This window comes from Stegastes partitus, unplaced genomic scaffold, assembly GCF_000690725.1.
Source record: "Stegastes partitus isolate 25-593 unplaced genomic scaffold, Stegastes_partitus-1.0.2 Scaffold599, whole genome shotgun sequence".
Taxonomy (NCBI): Eukaryota; Metazoa; Chordata; class Actinopteri; family Pomacentridae; genus Stegastes; species Stegastes partitus.
In genome coordinates, this window is record NW_007578330.1 from 47,090 (window position 1) to 68,382 (window position 21,293).

A 21,293-nucleotide genomic window follows, 5' to 3' on the forward strand; every position below is an offset into this window, starting at 1 on the left:
ACACCAGTTACTACTCACTCCCTTTTCACACATACTGCATCTTTGCACATTTGAACGCGCCGCACACAAATACACATATGAAAAAAAAAAGCGTTCTACAGGCTGCAATTACTGATCTTAACACACATGTACATGTCTTTTTGAGTGAAAACTTGTAACTAAGTAAACTAATTAAACCAACGGAAGTGTGGATGCGAGCGCGGCACTCATGCATGTGTGTGTACGTTCTATTGTACGAGGTATATGATCCTGCAGTGTCTAACGAAGGCAGGAACCATCTGGTGTTGGGATGTGAGACAATCTGTCCATTTGGAGAGGTGACAAAGAAGGTGATAAGCACAGAAATATGACACACACACACACACACACACACACACACGTTGAGAGTATTTGGAATTGTGTCAGGAAAAGGCAATCCAGTACACTCACGTACACACAAACACATTTCAGTTCATTTGTACCAAGTGCACAGTCTCTATGGTAACTAGTTGCCGTCATGGCAACCAAGTACAAGCGGTAGAAGAAAGGCTGAACTCTCATGACTGTCCTCAATTTATTTTGGACCCCTCATACAGTTCACACACACACACACACAGTAATTTCAAGGTTTTCAGAACACACTCCCAGTTTTATGTGTACACTTCCTGAAATTGCATGTTGTTATAACGGAGGGGAATGCAGGGACAAGTCAGACCCTGTAGGTGAGGCTCACACACCAACACACACACGCCTACACAACGTGAACACACACCAACAGGCCTTCACATGCAAGAGACAGGCATGAAGGAGGACAAGCTTTCTCCTACATTCTGCTCTGTACTTTAACTGCAGTGGATCAGGATGATAGACCAGGAAACAACGGACAATTGTCACCCACGTAGGATCTGCAAAGCTTCATCTGACCAGCTGAGTGTCCCTTTAAAATCTAAGGTTAGGTCAGAGGTTACCATTTAACCTTCAAATGTAGATACAATTGGGGAATCGAGAGATGATAAACAAGTTTAGTACAGTTTTTAGGTATTTGTGACTTAGTTGAGTGTTTCCACTTTATCCTAAACGCCACTATATGTACTATACATGTATCTCACTGCTAAGCTTACTAGTTACTTAAGGGTTTTTGCATATGTAGCCAAGGATCAGTTTATAAAATATGATGAATTGTTTTATGTGAAACAACATAAGGTAATCACACATGCTGATGAGCTGTTTTGTTATTGCATCAGTCATGATACATAAATAATTTGAAATACATTAAAGGGGATTTTGAATGTAGGACATATATCTACATCATACTTAATCTATTGAAAACTTGATAACATTGTCTAGCAGTCCTACTAATACCCCTATAATTTGTCTCCTTTTTTCTGTTTGGCTATCTTTGTATTTTTTTTCATTGTTTTAAAGAATAAAAAAATAAAAAATTATTGGGGAATTTTACTGGATGAACTGAAACTCTTCAAACCTGTGACTAGAGGTTTGCAGTAAGGTCACAACACAACAACAACAATAACAAAGTGTTGTGGTCAGGAAGTACTGCTTTAGGCAGTTGTGGGTAATGTTGCAAATCAGTGACCACAACTACTATAATGCAAAAAACAAAAACAAAAAACACACTTGATTCATAAAATACTTACTGTTTAACACCATAACCATAACACTAATTTCACCAACTATAACATGTATCTCTATGGGAACACATAATAACAATATCAGGCAGCTGCACTAGAAAGAGCTTACAGTCTTATGAGAGTAACTCACGTGTGCACACTGGCGCCCAGACAAAAGGTATACACAAGACCATAAAGGCTCAACTTTCTATCCTCTCTGACCTTCAAACACTTGCCATTTTCAGAATAATACAGCGGTAACCAAGGACATGGTACACTCATGCACAAACACAGACACACACGAAGGCACCCTCCTCTGATATCAGGGTCCACTCATCTAGAAAACATTAAGGGAATTGTTCCTTAAGGACCAGAAACTATCTGCACTCCACCGTCGTGAACGTGGCTTTCCAAAATGAAATCCATTTCTAATTGCTTCGCTCTGGGCTCTCTGAGGACTCACTTTAAATGAGAGCAATTTGGTGCCTTGGCGCAGTTGTTTTGTACTTTCGTTACCTTTAGACCAGGTCTGACTGAACTGAGAAGCAGCAGCGCCACCATGTGGACCTTCATAGGAGGTGTCTGTATCTCACTGCACTGCAGGGAAATGAATATGTATCTGAGGGTGTCCATTCATTTATCACCAGCTAAAAGAGACACATGATAACTGAGGCTTAATGAAATTAACTTCATGATATTCATTCATGTGTATCAGCATTTTTGTTGCATTTATCTACTTCACCTCAAAGATTATTGTGTGGCTAAAGCCATGTTACCATTTTAAACAATGCCACACATCCAAGGCTCTAATTATAGGCTTCTGAATGCTGGTGGTATGTAAAACAAAATACATATCAGAATCTAGATACAAAATCTTGGAATTCCTCCTGGTTTCAACAGAACAATCAAGACTTTTCCTTGAAGTAAAAAGTGATCAGACTGATGTGATTGGTGTTTAAGCTGCACAAAGAGGCTTCATATTTCAGTCCAGATCATGCTCAGATGGTCCTAAACAAGCTTTTCTCACAGCCTGGGAGGCCTCCGTGCTCAGTCGAGCAAAGATGAGCACAAAAAATGATTCTTGAGACAGATTTTACCAAGAGACTTGCGGTATCAAAAGCAGGCTGATAGAGTCATAATGTCTTGTCATTATTACGCTCTCAAGTACCTGACATAGCCCTCTAAATTAGTTCGGATTCAGGGTGAAATTAAGGGTGCAAAGCAGCTTAAATGGCAGCTCCCCAAAGACGAAGACGTTACAAACTGCTGACCTCTCACACACAGTTCATTCTGACAGGAAGGAATCCAAGAAAATAGTTGTCTGACAAGCTGTAACGACCAAATTTGTGTTATTTTTATTCACTTTGCTAGAAAAAAAAAAAAATCTGTCTGCTCAGTTGAGTAATTCACGAGCCACTATGGTTCTATAGGTGAATGCAAACGACGTGAATGTTTCAGTGGAATGTAATTTGTTAACCTGAACAAAAAAACTCCAATTATATGCAGTGTGTGCACACTTACTCGAACAATTTTAATAATGGAATTCTAATGAATTATTAATATCAATTTAATAATTTAAAAAAGAAAGTCTGATTTAATGAGTTTTCATTTCAGGTCCTGAGACTTTAGAGTCCCTCGTTACTCTACTATTTTTTTTTTTTTAATGAACATTCAGAATCATGAATTATTGTGCACACTTTGACTCTATTAACTGTATACACACACTCTGTCCTTTTTGATGCAAGACTGATATTGACTCAGTTCCATTTGCTCTGAAACTCATGTTAAAGGATACTCGCAGCTTGTTGGAGCTCAGGTCTTATTGTTTGGCCGTTTGTCTTGTTGGTAACTCAGTGTTATTTTTACTCACATAAAATTCTGACCCAGATTGTTGATTGCAAACATGTACCACAGTGTACAGAGCAACATTTTAGGTATGTTTACGTCTGCTTTTACCTTCAAATTTAGTGTTGTGGTCTTAGCTAATCTTACATTTCACTATTAAACAATGTTTGTACCTAAATATGGCAGGTATGGGAGGTCACAATGAATCAGAAATCAGTATGTAAATCATAGAAATGCTACGAATTCGGGGCAAATATTTACTGTTCCCCTCTGTCTTGTCCTTTATTCAAGTTTATCTTTCATATTTAGCTTGTTTAACAACCACTTTGAATGTCTGATCACTTGATTCTTGCCCCATTTACACCTTCTGTTTGCAAATGGTAAGTCAGCAAATACAGTTTGTTTATCTTTATATTGTCAGTTTAAATGAAACAAAGCAGCAGTGGAAATGAATGTTCAGAATAAACAACAGCCTTAAGTTATAATAAACTGCAGTTATGAGCTGGTAACCTGCAGTCTGAACCTGGCGGTCAAACTGGTTGAGGTGGGATTCAGATGAGTCAGTCTCCTCTGTTGAAATAAACCCTGAAGCCAAAGTTATACGTATGCACAGAAAATACTGCAGAGTGAAGCGGTGCACCTGCTCTCCGCCTGCAGTACACTGTGTGTGAGCGTGTAAGTGACTGTGGACAGGCAGGAATAAAAGGTGTTTTGAGATGCTCCTGTAATCCCACAACAGCAGGACTGCACATATGTGCCCAATCAAATGGACACACACACACACACACACACACACATCTATACCCCCCCCACACACACACGTGTATCCCATTTTAAAAAGCTCCAACAATGCTCAACACTCCTCTCTTGTCTCCCTGGACACCGCAGCATCTGTTGCCCATAGCGATTACCTGGTGATTACACGAACGCAGCAGCCAAATTCTATTTTTAAAGATTAATTTTCTTTTTTCCTTCTGTTTCTCCCCAATCCTCTCATTCCCACCTCTCGCAAACATCACTTCATTTTATTCTCCCACAACAATATCTCTCTCTCCTCCATCTCCTGACTAACACACCCCTCTCCCAGGTACAGCAGTGACCTCTCCATCACCCCAGAGACTACTTCAGTGTCAGTGTGCTGCTGCAGTGGTGCAGTCATTAGAGTACAGTACACACACACACACTTAGACACACACTCTGTCACATGCACTCACATGAAATCGATAAGAAGCGTTACATCCATGTGATGTGTGAAGGTTCACAGTCTGTGTTCCAGCTGTAGGAGGGGGAGTCTCTACAGACGAGTCAAGGGTAATATGTGATGTTGTAGATCGCATGACTTATTTAAAATATTCTTATTGACTCCAGGATATAACTATTAAACTTAGCACTAAAGTGATAATAATAGTTATCTGAATTTAGTAAATTCAATTTATAAGTAGTTGGTTTTTACAGTTCCATTTAAACCCAAGTTTAAAAAAAAATCCTTAAGAGATTCATGTAATATTGAAAACGTTTTCAGTGTTAATATATGCTAAATTATATGGTAGCCTACAGTTATGTTTTACATTCGTGGATGTGCTTGTTGGGCACTTTAGATCTGGACAGACTACCAAGTGGACCTGGGCGAGAAGTAAGAGCCTCTTTTTGAAGTAACTTTTTTCAGCATTTCTCGTTCAAAAGCTCAACCAAATGCAGTGATTTTCTTTGATCTTGATCCTTTTACACTGATGGTGTTTTATCTCCTTTTTGTATGCTTTGTTTGTTTCTTTAATGTGACATCAACATGCGCTGTGACTGCAGATGTAAATCAGGCTCTAAATCTGACACATATACACTGTGTGTTGACACTAAATAAAAGAATAAAGCAAAGGGTATCTCCTGACACGGGGTTCGGATTTTTGTTTTGTAAAACTGTCATTGATGCAGCTGCAACGTGCATACTTAAGTAAACTAAAAATAACTACAGTAAATATGAATACATCCTTTGATAGCAGTCTTACGGGTGCTGCAGTATTTACAGGGACCTGTTGTCCCTCTGTGTCCTTTACTTACTGCAGCAGTTATTTGTAATTAATTATTTGGAAATGAACCAGCTGAACACCAACTCTGTTTTCCCTAAAATTCACACCATGCATTACAAAGTCTTTTCTAAGAAACTGCCTATAAGTTTACAGGTAAATATCAGTTAATTCTAACTAAATTCAAGATTTTAATACCCTGAAATAATATAAAGATAACTGATCAGCTATATACATAACCTTAAACCTAAAGTGTTACTCAGTCAAGTTTCCAGGGCAAACTAGGTGTACTGAGATATTGCTGAATAAGAAAAGAACCTTTAAAAAACTGTCCCCACAAACTTAGATGCACACTAGTCTAAAATATAATCTTGTGCTTTGGCCTTAAGGTTTCCTTTAATTTGTACAAAGAAGCCTTGAACAAATGATGAGAAGCAGTCCCATTACTCAGAAGTATGTGGACTCATACAATACTGTTTACTTGTGCAGCCTCTTGTGGCTTCACTTTGCACTGCAGTGCAGTTTTCACACAGAGTTCAGTCAATTCATCTGACAAACAGAATCTTATGCTGCATTGTTTTGTTATTTACATGAACATGCAGGTTTAAGTTAATATGAACATCATTTAAATCTTAAAACTGTCCTGTTTTCCACAGCGGAAAGCAGAGTCATGTGTAGTTTGGCTTGTGTTTTAAGAGTGTTACATTTAAACACAAACATAAACACATAAGCATGTATTAACACTTTTCATATCTCACATATGCATTCAGAAACACACACACACACACACACACACTTACAGAAGTGCGGCATGTGGGCGGCATCCCCAGCGCTATGAAACATCTTGCATCCCACATGCTTATATAACTCCCTCTCCACCTCCTCCAGCTGATCACTCATCACTTTATCACTTTATCCTCCGCTGGGAAGGAAAAACACCCCTTCTATCTCTCTCTCTCTTTTTCTATCCCTCCCTCCCTTCCTCTCTTTCTCTCTCTCTCTCTCTCTCTCATTGCAATCAGCCAGGCGGGCGCCCTCTGCAATTGAGCATGATTTCGTTACACTCGCAGCATCAAAGGAGCACATCACTCCAATGAGATCAGACTGCAGTAAATCTCCAGTGAAGATTTTATGTTGGTAAAAATTGAATCATAAACCTGCACTACTTGTGACAACATAGGAGCTCAAATGTCAAACCTTGTTATCATCCACCATTACTAACATCTACAGAAGGAGAGAATTCAACATTCAGCAGCTGCATGCCGTCTGCTCTGCTTTATTAGTGCAAACTTCCAACGGCTACAATAAGACGGAGAGCTGGTGTGACAAAAAAAAGGAAAAATATGTAGTAAGTTTGTGATGTAACAGCAAAAATGCACCTCTCTCCTGTTCGTATTCTCAGCACGCATTGCACAGTAATGAGAAGAAATGCCTGATGGGCATTCTTCACAGTATGGACTCGGCATCCTTCCCACAGTAGGAACTTTCAGATCGACTTCAGCCTTGTTTTGGGTACGAAGCCAAAGCTTGTGCAAATACTGATGTATGGGTTTCCAGTGCATTATATTGAGTGCATGATACAAATCCACTCTGTCACCAAGGTGAACGATGAGGACACAAGCCTGCAAGCATGAAGCATCACAAAGCACCAGCTGTGGCTACACTGTCCTTTATTACAAGGAAGAAACTGTTTTCTTAGGCCTTAATATGGAGTTAAAATGTGCTTATGAGCTGTTGTGAATTTCTAGAGATGCAAACTAAGGATTACACCACAATGAAATTAAAGGAAGTATAATTACATCTGTTCTGTCTTGAACAAATCACATAAAAACACAGAGAGCATCAATGCATTATTAAGATGCTCAATACTTTCCCCACTTTTAGTACCTTGCCCATTTGTATGAAAATGTAAATCTAAAAAAAAAACCACTCACAAATATATACCTTTATTTTTTAGGTTCCTCTCTGAGCTTTGATCAAACCTCTACAAATTCACCTCTGATCATAAAACTTACATATTTAATATTTTTCCCATGAAAATAATCTCTTATTGCCTTGGTTTAGATGTAACTCCACACCCTGCCTTCTTTAGTATGCGTGAAGCTATGAATATGCAAATGGGTCTTGCTGCAGCTCAAACAAACCTGCTCACCTTCGACTCTGTTCAATCGCTGTAAAACTACTGCACGCTACACAATGGGAAGGATGTTACTGGATGAAATAGTGCATTTGTTGGGGACTATTTTCAGCTATGGATTGATTTTTGTTGTTCTTTTGTGCTCTCGTCGGTATTTATGGCAGCTGAATGCTGTATGTGGAATTGACTCAGTAAACTATAGTCGTCACCTTTATTGATATGAAGGGAAATAAAACAGAGGCCAACAATAGGACTCAATGATGTGTCTATTCATTAGATTTGTTGATATCAATAAAAATATAGAATGCCTTCTCCTTCAAGATGTACACTTTCTAACATTGCTGAAGGAGCTGATAGAAGGTCTGAGACTTACATTAATGAGCTCAATCTCCCAGATCTTTTTGACCAGCTCCATGGAGGTGTAGCCATTGATGAGGAAAGACTTGGTGTAGTCTCCAAGCTCCAAGGACTCCAGCCACTCTGCCACCGATGTGGGGTTGTTGCCATCATAACCGATAGGTCGCACCTTTGGTACAGAAAGAACAAAGAGATCAGAGGAAAAAACTTTTTTAAGTTTACCCTTTTTTTCCTCCTTTGTACTACTTTTCTGCTGTTTTCATAGAGTTCCTGAAATATCTAGCACATTTGCTTGCATCTCACTGCATAGGGGTTATATTTGTTTGAACTCTGCTCTCATAAATGTATTGATACTGTGCACACACTGGATGTATTATCTTTCTGCACATTGGGTTCGCTGCTGCTTTAGACACGGAGCTTTATAGTGCAGAACAGCTGCTATCTATAGAGAAGTCTGTACAATCTGCCTACATACCTATTTCTTACATAACATGACAGCTGTTTAAATTCTGTTTGTATTCTGTTGGATTGCTGCGCTGCACTTTTTTCCTTTTTTTTTTCTTCTCGATTCTGCTGCAACAACCTCATTTCTACATGGGGGTTATTAAAGATTCATTGAATGTTAAAGACCTTCCCCCAGTTTGCAGGGTACAGAAGGAGAGAGGTGAGGCAGCTTTGTGAGTGCTTCTCATATTTATCCAGTTCAAACAGGCAAACACAAGGTTAACTTTTGAAAACGGTCAGAATAAAACACCAAAAGCAGGATTATTGCTTTGAATACTGGATACTTTGAGTGTAGCAGATAATTCATAATTCATTCACTTTTATTTTGACAGTCAAAACAGCTTCAGATAGCGGATGGCACTTCAAACAAACATCGCACAACCTCCATCTTAAGTTGAGCATGTGTTTGCCTACATGTGCCTGTGTGAGAGGGCAGACAAGAGTTGAAAGGTTTCATCTTGTACAGTGTTTTGAAAAGTTTAGTGGTGGTGAGAGGAGGAAAATGCTGCCCGGAGATCAAAGTTTCCTTGGAGTCTGTATGAAACCTGCTTATCTCTGAGCTCAGACTCTGCTTTTTTTCATTCGGTCCTCTCCTTTGGAGGCTCCTTTTTTCTGCTCTCGCTCTGTGAAGTTGGACACATTTGATCTTACTTTGAGTCTCACACAAAAGCGTTTGACCTTGGTAACACGCAGCAGCAGCCAGCGTAAAGGTCTCCAAGTATCCTTTCATACTATTTCGACAATCCTTTATTCTATTTTTTTTCGCAACTTTTGGCCCGTTTCCTGCAAGGGTCAAAGACGCTGATACCAATTATCAATAATCAAGGAGACAGATAATTGATATTTGGACCCGGAAATGATTGACATACACATTGTATTTGCACAAACTCCAACACAAAACTTGATAAAATACCATTTTTTTAAAATTAAAAAAGATTTTTTTCTACATTTATCCTTCAGTGTTTATTGGCTGTTATTTGTTACATGTAATGTATTGGATAGTTCTGTTGATGAGACATTGCTTGAGTGGTACCGACAATAAAAAAAGCTGGTTACATCAGAATAATATAAATTTTTAATATCGGCAAATTAAGAACAACACTAAGAATCAGAAAAATGCTAAATACCAGATCCGATAATCAGCCACAATCATTTGACTCTTAGTTCAAAGATGTCTTTATGTTTTTATTGTGTGTGTTTTACAGGAAGGCTTGCATGTAGCACTTTCTTGCATCATTTAATTTTATGTTCTTTGAAGCTGTGATAATGTGGCTTAGTGCATCTTTCCCTGAATCCCCCTACTCCTTGGCTCAAGTATTCAGCAGCAACCCAACCACCCACAGAGAGTTACATCACACGGAAACACAGATGTAGCAGAAGATTTGCTGAATTTTATATTCAACAAAACGGATCGAGCGCAGCTACAAGCGAAGACCAGCTTTTCGAAATAAAAATCTGGACTTGTAACAGATTTCTCTCCTTGAATTGACCAGGGGTTTATGTAACTTGCATGAGGCTGACCCTACTAAAATCAAGTTTAAATGTAGTGAAACGTGTACTATTTAAGATGCACTTGTGAGAGATTTTCTGCAGGACTGACCCTGGGCAGCAGCCGTATGGCCTGCAGGAGACGTTGTCTGTGGGCTGAGTTGAGGATTCCAATCTCCAGCAGGTCCTGGTCCTCCACCACATTGCTGCCCTGTAAAACACCAAACAACAGCCAAGGTTAGTATGTCTGCAACTCACAATGCTCTCTTACACCTAATAACACTTTTTGTGGGAGTTTTTGGCAAAACAACAAGTCATATGTCTCCATTTAAAAAACAAAACAGCACCACCAACAGTTGCAGTTGTCATTTAGGCGTTCAGCATTGCTACAAGTCAAGGTGTGTGACATCAGCAGCTTATATGCTCAGTGCACAGACCATCCACCACAAGTCATTTTTCTAACTTGACTATTTGTGCAAGTTTTAGCTACAAGCAGGTTTCCGGATACATTTTTGAATCCAATATGTATCATTTTAGATGTTTAGTTATGAAAATCAATGTTTTAATTAAATAAAGTGAACATCAAACATGCATACAGATGCTTAATGTTTCATTATGTGTGGTAATGTAGTTTATTGCCTAATAATGGGAATACATAATAAAAAAAAAAATGCAATTAGGAGATTTCACAATGTACAGAGATGAATAAAAACGCACAGCTGTGTAGAAAGTTTGCAAAATGGTTATTGTGTTTATATTTGTGGTAGTAAATAAGTGAAAACCTGCAAAGCAATTGGCCGAGTCTCCTTTTAGTAAATACACCTTCAACATGTATATTGTTGCACCATCATTTTTAGGAGCACTTTTTTAGTTCTATATTTATATGATGTTTAAACCACAAATGATCATCAAAGTGTTGTCATGCTAAATTGAAGAACTGTAAATTAATTATCAATGAGAAGGTATAGTTTGTGTTTTTTGTGCAGACATTGATTACCTGAAACATTACAAACATAGATGTTGCGCACAAGGTCTGTACGATACAGAGAAAATATCGAACTGCGATTTTTATGACAGAATTTGCAACACGGTTTTGTAAAGTCAAGCTCAATATTCACGGCAGTATATATTTAAAAGATAATAGACCATCAAAAGACCATCACATGAGGAGGATGACACTAATGCAACAGTTTTAACATGTATTCTAAATTGCAGTCTTTGTGATGAGCCAAGCGCATTGTTTTACTGTAGCCCACATATAATTTTGTAGGCATTTATTACAGCCTATTAATAATGTGGTGCAACTACACTCGCATGAGTACACTAGGTAATGGTAACTACTAAACAGCCATCAACACCTCCAGTTAATTTCATCAGTCAATACTGCAACATAAATAGAAAACTGTGAGTGAAGATATCACAGAGAACACAACTAAGACACTAGCAACAGAGGTGTAGACAACCAAGGTTGATACTTTGAAGGTTCCCACGACAAGCACACAAATGCCTGTATGAGTATCATACAGAGTTTCACCTTTAATTAATCCAGTGGGAAGCAATAAGAGAGCTATCAGTCATTCTTCCTCTAGAGAGACAGAGAGGAAGTCTTAATGCCGATAGATAATTAGAGGAAAGCAGAGATGCAGCGTGCAGGTAGACAGCTGCAGCAGAGAGAAAAGCCAACTCAGCCAGAAACATCGTCACACATATAGATTGTGACAGAAGTGAGAGGTAAAGCAAGGTAATCACCAAAATGATGGTAAAGAAATAGGAAAGGGAGAGGAAGAGTGTGACCAGCCTGCAGGCAGTCTCAGGGCCATCCACCCACCCACAACACACACAGTTCACACACACACACTCTGCTCGGACTGAAGGATTACACTCGTCAGTCCGTCCACATCTTCCTTCCTGTCAAACTAATAACAGCGATAAACATCCAAGAGACGAGTTAAAAGAACACAGGTAGATACCAGATATCTGCTGCTTTCTCCATCTATTTGTCTTCAGTCCACAAGTCCACTCTGGGCACCGCTGTGCCCTGGAAAAGGACATTTTGCTTCGAGGCTGTGACATTTTCATTCCAGATAGGAACTGGCTATCGGTTGGTTTTCACTGCAGCTTCATGAAGATCTTCAGCAGTGATGCATTAAACTTACTGGATTTAATAGTTCTTTTGTGGGAATTCACACTGCTAGATCTGCTAATTACATCTGCTAATATTTGTCATTAAAGACGAGAGCAGTGTTCTGTAGGCTGAGCTTTGGGTCTGTATATGTTATATTGCATTTGATCATATCTTAGACATTTAAATTCTCCTCAGAACGCAGCAAAGAAGGATCTGGTAAAGAACTTAAATATAAGAAATGGAAGAAAGGTGCAGAAGAGTGTCGGGTTATTCATGAAATGTTGGAGCAACACTAGCAGTACAACTCAAAGACGAATGTTTGTGAGCTTCTGGTTTGAACAGTCAGTGAGGAGCACTTTGCTTTTACTGTTCAGGAATCTTTGAGCAAAGCATCTGAGCTGCTCCAGCAGACTATGACTGTACACTTAGTATCTTCCTAGTGTAAATATATGGAACTGTACTTATTTCAATGTGAGTATGCACAATGCTGGAAACATCAAGCAGGGTCAGTCGGCAAACTTTTACAGAGATGATTGTTGCATTCGACACCAAGAATATATGCATTAAATCTGTTAACTTCCGTTAAACAAAAATGAATGTAATGCAGTTTAATTCACGTCTCAACAAAATGCAGTGTGTGTATCCTTTTCATCCTTTCCATTTACATCTATAAAGCAGATTTTTGCAGGACTTCGCATTATTCACATCAGCGTTTGCAAGTTAGCATTAATCAGTGCAACAGCATGAAACCACTGGAGGGGCTGTGCATGGCCTCACCCACATGAGCATCCTTGGGATTATGCACATGATATTAAAAAAAAAGCTCAGCTCTTATAAATATCACTATTTTCCCCTAACGGTGGTTCAAAACTCCACAGAGTCCCTTTAATTGTGGTAACAGATAGCTAGCTTTGGTGCAGTTTGATCTATTAGTCTGTGCTCTGTGTCTGTAAATAGCTTACCACACTAATTTCTGTTGTTTTTCTGGTATAAAACACCCAGCAGGTTCCCTAAATTCTACCATCAACAGTGAAAGAATGGCTCTATGATTACGTTCCCATTTTATTTACATACAATTTTTTTTTGTATATTGGTGAAAAAATGAAAAAATGGTCCAAAAATGTGAGGCAAAAATAAATGATCCCTTTCTAAAAATGTGTAAACATTTCATATTAATCATACAGTATATTTTATATCATTAACTAATAGATTATTGAAAAAATAAGAGATACTGGGGATCAAACAAAGAACAGAATTAGGGTTAGGGTTAGTTAGATTAATGTCCTTTTTCAAACAGCAGAGTTCAAAAAGTCTGTTGAAATTAGAGTTGGGATTTACTTACGTCTGTTAAATGTTCAAGTTTTGAGAGTTGGAAAAATTCTAAACATCTAAAACTCAGAAGAATCATTAGCCCTAACCCTAACCCCCCTCCCAACACACACACTCACACACCTGATCAACCCTAACCCTAACCCTAGCCCTAACCCTAACCCCCCTCCCAACACACACACTCACACACCTGATCCTAGTTGCTCCAAATCGACTTTATCTACTGGCCCGATAAGAACTAAATGCAACCATTTGATTCTGACTCCTGAAATTGACGTGACACGATGAGTTGATGTTCTATGCCTTGGAAAGTTTCAAATGTCAGCAGAGGTTGGGCAAAAAAAAAGCCCCTTAAAACTGAGTGATGCTGCTCCAGCCTTATTACTAAAACTTTGTCTCTGGGGCTCCACTAGCTGGTCCCTGCACAGACTAGAAGACCTGAGGCTGCAGCTGATTGGGCTCATCTTGTGGCTAAACTGATGGTTTCCACATTCTCCTCACCAGCTTGTGCACTCAGGCCTCTGTGAGGAGAGTGCAGTTCATAGATCAGCTCCCAGACTGATTAATAGAACGCAGAGCAGGCCTGGCGTTGGAGTCACCATGCTACAACTTCACAGCAGAGTAATGACTCAGAGTCGGGACAAAGTAGATTGTAGAGGGGATTCAAAGCCATGACTAATTGCTCCCTGTTGGGCTCCTGATACAGAAAGATGGAGTTCCTTAATGTTTGTTCTTTCTCTCTCCAAACCTTTTTCTTGCCGTTTTCCTTGCAGTCTTAACATTATGTTTGCCCTATATCTGCCATTTCTAAGGGCGCATGATGGATCACGGGATAAATATCACACGAATACATCAACACAACCACTGTGAGCACAAACGAGAGCGCAACAACTGAAACCAAGACTGGCTATATGTTTTCTCGGTTCAGCTTTTCCTTTGAATGCTAATACTGTTTGTTTTGTGCTCTGTATGTGAACAAAGTTGTTGTAGCATGCTTTCAATATGTATTAGAAACTGCTAAATACTTGCTATGCAGCACTGGTATGAAGACTAACTCCATTTTGCTGTTGGCGGGAGGTGCTCAGCATCCACAGTGTTGATAAAAACGCAGTGGCCTGTGGCTATCCTGTGATACTTTGACCACACCGCTTAACAACAGTGGGTCACAAATGCAGAAATTAAAATTCATGCACAGAGGCAGGGGGTAGAGGCAAGATTAGGGATGGAGCAAAAACTGATGTTTAGCAACAGTGGTGTTGCCATTATCGGCGCCAACAGGCCAAGGCGAGTGCTTCAAATCATGCTCGGCCTACTGTGTCTCTGTGTCGTTCTGCTCATGCATGTGTTCATCATTCCCTTCCTCTCTCTCACTTCTTTGCCGTTCTTCATTGCTCTGCAATCAAAGAAATGGCCCTCTTTCTCATTATTTTGCTGCCTCTCTCTTGCTTAATATTCAAACCTTCTCTTCTCTATCCTCACTTGCACTTTTAGTCCATAATTCAAAATCCTTTTGGTTTCTTTGCAAAGTTGTTGGTCTTGGGTTTATCTTCTTTGCCTGTGTGAAGAAGCAGCAGCTTCAGTTTCTATAACTTTGTGGCAGTTCCAGAATACATTCCTTTATGAGGTGGATTAGACGCACTATTTTTAAACAAAATACGGATACAGACAATGTTTTATTTCTAATATTGTTGTTTCGTAACTTCGCTGTGAGGAACAGTTCAGGATCAAATTCATTTCACAAGCCTTGCAGCCTCTCATATCAGCTGCTGTTCTTTGGTAAACACTGCATTCATAATACGTTATCTCCTCATTTCTGCTGCTATCTAGAGCTGCAGCGGCATTCACTGCTGCAGTTGTGTGAAAATATTTGCCTTCATTTGGCTTCTCTCTTTCTTTCATTTCATTATGCTGAGTGAAACCACATAAAAAGCACCAGGATCAAACAGCTTTTACTGCACATAACATTCTTTTACTTTCCACATTTAAGAGTGTCTCTGCGCCTCTACAATCCACTGAGCACCAGTTTATGTGACGCTTACCAGAGTTTTTTTTTGTATTTGTGTCTCAAGTGGGCTATAACAAATCGGGCTTCATCTTGTAATTTCCACTATCGGCCTCTTCGCACTCCGACTTTCATTCTCATATTCTGGAAACATATCTGAATGTCTACACTGGGGCTGACCAATATGGAAAAAAGAATCATACTGCAATTATTTTAACATATTGTGATTGTGCTATGAGTCACAATTTAAGTGAGAATGACTTCTTTTCCAAGGGAAAAAAACCCCCAAAAGATCTTGTGATTATTGCAGCAGTCTGTACTGAACAAGCACATGTCTTTATGTCTGGAGAATATGATTTGTTGAACACAGCATCTCCGTAGCACCACAAGGTTTTGTTTAGAAACCTATTTTGTGATACATTTGTCAAGATATTGCAATGATTCTCCAGCATCCGTCCAGTCTTGCGATTTGGATGCTTCATCAAACAATAGCAATTTGAACATTATTTCAACTATTTGTTCATCCCTAGCCCATAATAGTGTGTCCCAGATGAAGAGCATCCATGCTTGATTTTATTGATGAGTGTTAACTGGCTAGTGCGACTGCAGTCAGGGGACTAAATGTGAATGATGATGTTGTTAATTAGTTGTGAACATCATGGACTTGAACTTTGCTCACAGAACCTTCTGACTGGATGCAAATGAACCTTTTAAAAAACGTTTGTTGCAATCAATTAAAATGATATACTACCAAAGAATGAAATGTGTGCTATCAAAAAGGTTGCTTGTCGTGTCACCCACTTCAGCAGTGCCCCTCATAGTGCCCCTATAAAGTATTTTAGCATCTTTTAGCTCTTTGTTGGAACATTACAGCCCAAGACAACCATTTTGATCCACTGCTCTCATCAGCATCATTTCCAGACCAAACAGACAGCTGTTTTCAGTGAAAATGTTGAGATAATCCCACTGTACACCTGCCCAGCACCAAACGGCAACCAGCTAATGAGCACAGATGAGCGCCTGAAAAAAAACAAAAAGCTCAGTCTCTCTCTAAGGTGGAAAAACAGAGCAACAGAGCTAGAGAAGAAGTGAAGACATTTTCCAGGTGGCCACTAACAGAAATCCTATTGCTTAACCCTGCCTGCTGATATGTGAATGGGCAACTGCGAAAACAATCAATGAAACGAACAAACCTGCATCTCAAGAAGAGAACTGTTTGGTATCTCATTCATTAAGTGTAAGACGAAGCACACAACATAAAGTCAGCATTCACTGAGCTCACACCGTCTCTCTGCACAACCTCTTCTACTACTGATCTACCTCCTTTGTTCAGCTCACCTGCTGCTCTCACATCTGGCTCTTGAGTTAAATGCTCCATACATGGACATGCAGTCGTATAAAATGGGCGCGATTAGTCTTCATCCGGCGTCCTTCATATTAAATGCTGTCTCCATAACAACCACTGCACCTCTTCATATTTGACCATCAATCTAGCAGCACTCGTCCGCTTCTGGCTGGTTAAGGTGACGAGACACGCCCATTCTAATGACCCCCATTAGCAGTAAATGACAGATTGGAATGGTTCAAGTTTATATGCATGCATGTCTGTATATATTGCTGCACACCACATGGTACCTTTTCACTGTCCTACACTGGTACAGATCAAACTCGAGGTCAAGTTAATTTGCAAACCAATCTATTCTACAGATGAACTTGAAGTGGCCCTGAAACGCAAAACAAAAAGCTTTTTACTTTCTAATGCGCTGACTTGTTGCGGTTTGAATGTGCCACTTAACTTGATTTCCCATACCGAGTGGGGCTGAAATGAATTTGACCCAACGCTCTCCTTGAAGGATCCACAGTCAACAATGAAAAGCAGCGTTGGAAATGCCAGCGCGATTCTTGTAGCCTTTGCTTCAACTGCATTAATGTCAATTTGTGACAGACACTGAGTTTTCCCAAGGTCGGAAAACAGCTTCCTGTTAAGTCACCAACAACAAAAAGAGGTTAAAAACTCCACTCAGGAAGTGGAACGCCGGTAAAACTTTAAGACCCAGAGAGAGGCACCGCTCACAAAAGACACTTTGAAGTCACCGTGATGTTTGCAAGGCTGTTTCATCTCAGCTCTTTTCAGTATTAATTATATCTAAAGGCATTCAGAGGAGAATGAGCTATTAAGAATCATTTTTAGACAAGAGCGGCAAGGCCAGGAGAGCAGAAAATCCCCATCTCTCTGAAGTACTGCCAAATACTGTTATAAACTAGGTGCAAATGAGAGTAATACTGATACATAAATGGAGGGGCTCACTTGCAGACATTACAAACGAAGAAAGAACATTTGTGCTGGAGAAGAAAAAAAAAATACTGCATTTGTGAAGAGTCTGTGTGTGACGTTAACAGTTGCCTGGACATTCTCAAAGCAGCTGCAGTAGTGACTCCTGCCTTCTGCCCAAGAACTCGCTCACCAATGAAGGAAAACAGATGCAAATTACAAAATAATCTTTTTAAGGCTTCCATGAAAGGTATGTTTAAAATTCAATTTGGGAACTGATTGCTACCAATAACAGAAAAGGTTTTTCAATTGGCCTACATTAAATTTCAATTACATCCAGAAGCTGTGATGGAGAGGTTAGGTTCTTTGGGTTGGGGTGCAATTCGTACAATCACAGGACGATAGTCAGAGATAGTCGCTGTGAATTCCTTTTGTTGGAGTCAATCAAAATGAAAAAAAACATAACGCAACTTAACGCAGTATACTAGCTTTATCAGCAAATGTCAGCATTTACTGCAACTTCTAAAATATTGAAATGAGCCTCTGCAATACACTTCATCACTTCAGTTTTACGCTGTTGGACGTACGTGTCCTGCTGTTCCTGAAGCTGCTCACTGATGCAGAAAACTCAGCTCCGAGCTTGGGTTAGCATTTGAAAATCCTAGATTAGTGTTAGCATGAGCCTCAGGTAGCTAGCTATGCTGGACAGCTGACAGACGTCTTTTTACAACTTTATGCCAAAGTTTTATCGACTAGACTGCCACAGGTAGACAGCAGGGAGGTGCGCTCAATGTAAGCGACTCTTCTGGGTGCTCAGCAAACACACCTTTAACTCCATCTCATTCAACTGTAAGAAGTCAGAAGGATCTGCGGCAAATATAGTTTTAATAGATTAAATCAATAACAGCAACTAATTATTTAATAATTCAGCATTATTGTCCCTATTTAAAATCTTAAGATGACAGGAATGTTTTAGACACCCTGATGTTTTAAAGAGAGATTGTCAAAAAATGTTTGTAGACAAGGCATAGTAACAAAGTGGTACATGCTTTAATGTTGAATGCACTTGGTTTAAAGCTCCCAGCGCTCTGCACCGTAAAACTGTTTTTAAGAATGGCTAAGAAATTCAGTAAAATCAACTGCCCGCTCATATTCTTCTTGTTTCAGTGACTTGTTTTGAATTTCAGTCTTTCACTTCTTTCATTTAATAAGTAAGCATTCAGCATAGCTTAGTCTCTATCGCAAACTTTCAGCCAGTTATGCTATAAAAAAAAATGCATATTTTGATGCAACAATCTTTTCTTGCATCGCTTGTGGGTATGTGGGAATCTGCACAAAAAACATTTATGCTGGAGGCATTACAAACAGTCTGCAAGGATTTAGAGTGTGGAAGAAATATTAAGTCATTCAGAGTATGTTCCTCCCTTCTTTTTATTTCTCGCTTAATTTATTTCATGTCATTATTAATTAGTTTCTATGTGATCTGGCAAAACATATTTAATGAAAACCTCATGCCAATTAGGCTTTGTTGAATTAAACTGACATACATTTAAAAAGAAAAAAAAAAGAGGAGAAGTAAAGGAAAGAGGGCGGAAGGAGAAGAGAATCCTGCTGAGGTTTGGATGCGTGTGTGTTACCACCAATCTTGCATTGTTAATATTGAGAAATAATAATTAATGAATTAAATATTCTGAGAAAACACAAAGAGCAAACGTGTCATCTCTTTCTCACACACAGACCCCATAATTTGTGTTTAATACTTGCAGAGTTTAGCCAAAAACATACTGATAAACAGTGACCACGTGTGGGAGAAAACACACAAAGAAGCGGAGAGATTGTGTGATTTCATCCAGTTGCCACGGTAACTAAAGGAACAGATGCAGGTCATAATGAGTGAAGGACCAGAGAGCGCACACACATGCTCGCACACATAAATACAGATTCCTGCCTACATTGTTAGGTGACCTTGTATCAGGAAGAACATCATTTGATCGCATTCTCTCTTGTAGTCAGGATGTGAAGTCAGAGGGAAACAGGAGACGACTCTATTACTCCTCCGTTTTTTAATGGGCTGAAACTAAATCAGCAAAGAATTTAATAAACCTCACAATGTCTGAAGATGTCATGTTTTCCCCCTGAATTTCTCCAACTTTAAAAAAAACTCATCTAGTCAGCATCCCTCTGCTTTGCCTCCCATCTGCCTCCCTCTGCTGCCGTTTCTCTCCATCTAGCGTCCTTTGCTTCTCCACTGATTTCCCTCTTTCATTTCCTACGTTATTGTTCACGAACCCTGTCTTCTTGTGGATATCAGTCATACTAATGCACACATGCAACATCTCTGAAGAGTTTCCGAATACGAAATGACCCAGCGAGTTTCTCTTCCTACGTCACTGGAGAGGAAGGGACCATCGGATGAAGCAGAGGAGAGGATCAGTTTGCATCTTGATTCGCAGGCTACAGGTGGTTGTACACACATATCTCTGTGTGTACAAGTAAATGTGCAAAAACCGTGAACCAATCGTGATTTCAACATGCATTTTTAGTGCAGTATGAGCCAGTGTGTGTGCAGCTTGATGCTGTAGCTGGATTTTTACTGTGGTGTAGATATGGTGTAGGATTTCTGTGCGTAGGAGGACCTCACATGGCATCAGTGGGGAGAGGCAGCAATGATGGGAAGGGAAGAATGAGAGAGAAAGAGAAGGTGATAGAAATAGGAGGAAATCTTCTAAATGCAAAAAGATCAGAGTGATGGTGAAAACATGGTTGTTACGCTTATCACTGCAAAGAATAAAGAGATGATGAGCTACACCAAAGGAGCAGAGAAAGCTTAAAGGGAGGAGGTAACATTTAAAGCCTAAAAAAAAGAGCACCCATCTGAAACTCAAAATCACTAAGATCACACTTGCCTCCTTTTTCCCCAAAAAGACTTGTGAAAACACTCACCATGAACTGGACGTTGTCAAATCCATTGGCCAGCAGGTGGTTCTCGTACTGGACCAAGCCAATGGAGTCTAGCCACTGGCCCACGGACTGCAGCGGGCAGCGGGGACCTATGAGGGGGTGGAGGGGCAAACGCTTCAGTAGGGAGTAGCCATCCACGCGGTAGCAGCGGCAGTCCGGCTGAGACAGCTGGCACTGCCACATCATGTTATGGCGGGCAAAGTGGCTGTCGAAAGAGCCCGCCATGCTTTTGAGGAGTCTTTTGGCAAGGCAGCAGGAGGAGAAAAATGAAGAGGGAGAGGTAGAGGGAGTGGGGAAGGGTGTAGAGAGAAGGAAAAGGAAGCTAAGCTAGAGGCATGGTGAGGATGGAGGGGGTCAGCATGCAAGGGTGCAAGCGGGTAAAGTGCAAGTTAAGGCGTCCAGATGCTGCTTTCTCTGAATCCAGCCAGAGGAAGAATGAGAAGGGGACGAAGGCTGAAGTTGTATCCAGAAAAGGAGCTTCTGTCCTGGGGGTTAAATCCTGCCAGAGATGGGTGTTGGATAAGACTGGAGGTATAGATCCGCAAGCGAGAGTGACTGTGTGTTTGTCGTGCACAGCACAGCAGCCGCTTTCTTTTCAGCTGTTGCGCTTGCTTGGCTGCTCCCCTGAGCTTGTGTGTGTGTGTG

The 21,293-nt window shown here is 39.9% G+C and overlaps 1 protein-coding gene across 8 annotated transcripts in view; it reads right to left on the bottom strand.

Moving 5' to 3' along the window:
• anks1b (ankyrin repeat and sterile alpha motif domain containing 1B) overlaps window positions 1-21,293 on the bottom strand; it is a 262,428-nt gene that overhangs the window by 36,753 nt on the left and 204,382 nt on the right. For 7 of the 8 annotated variants that reach the window (XM_008289214.1, XM_008289208.1, XM_008289209.1 and 4 more), the window contains 3 exons: window positions 20,631-20,737; window positions 10,072-10,170; window positions 7,984-8,136 (listed from right to left, as the gene is read on the bottom strand). In XM_008289214.1, coding sequence (XP_008287436.1) covers window positions 7,984-8,136; window positions 10,072-10,170; window positions 20,631-20,737 — 359 coding nt within the window. Of the gene's footprint in view, window positions 1-7,983; window positions 8,137-10,071; window positions 10,171-20,630; window positions 20,835-21,293 lie in introns of those variants that run through there. The other variant, XM_008289213.1, reaches the window with a different exon arrangement.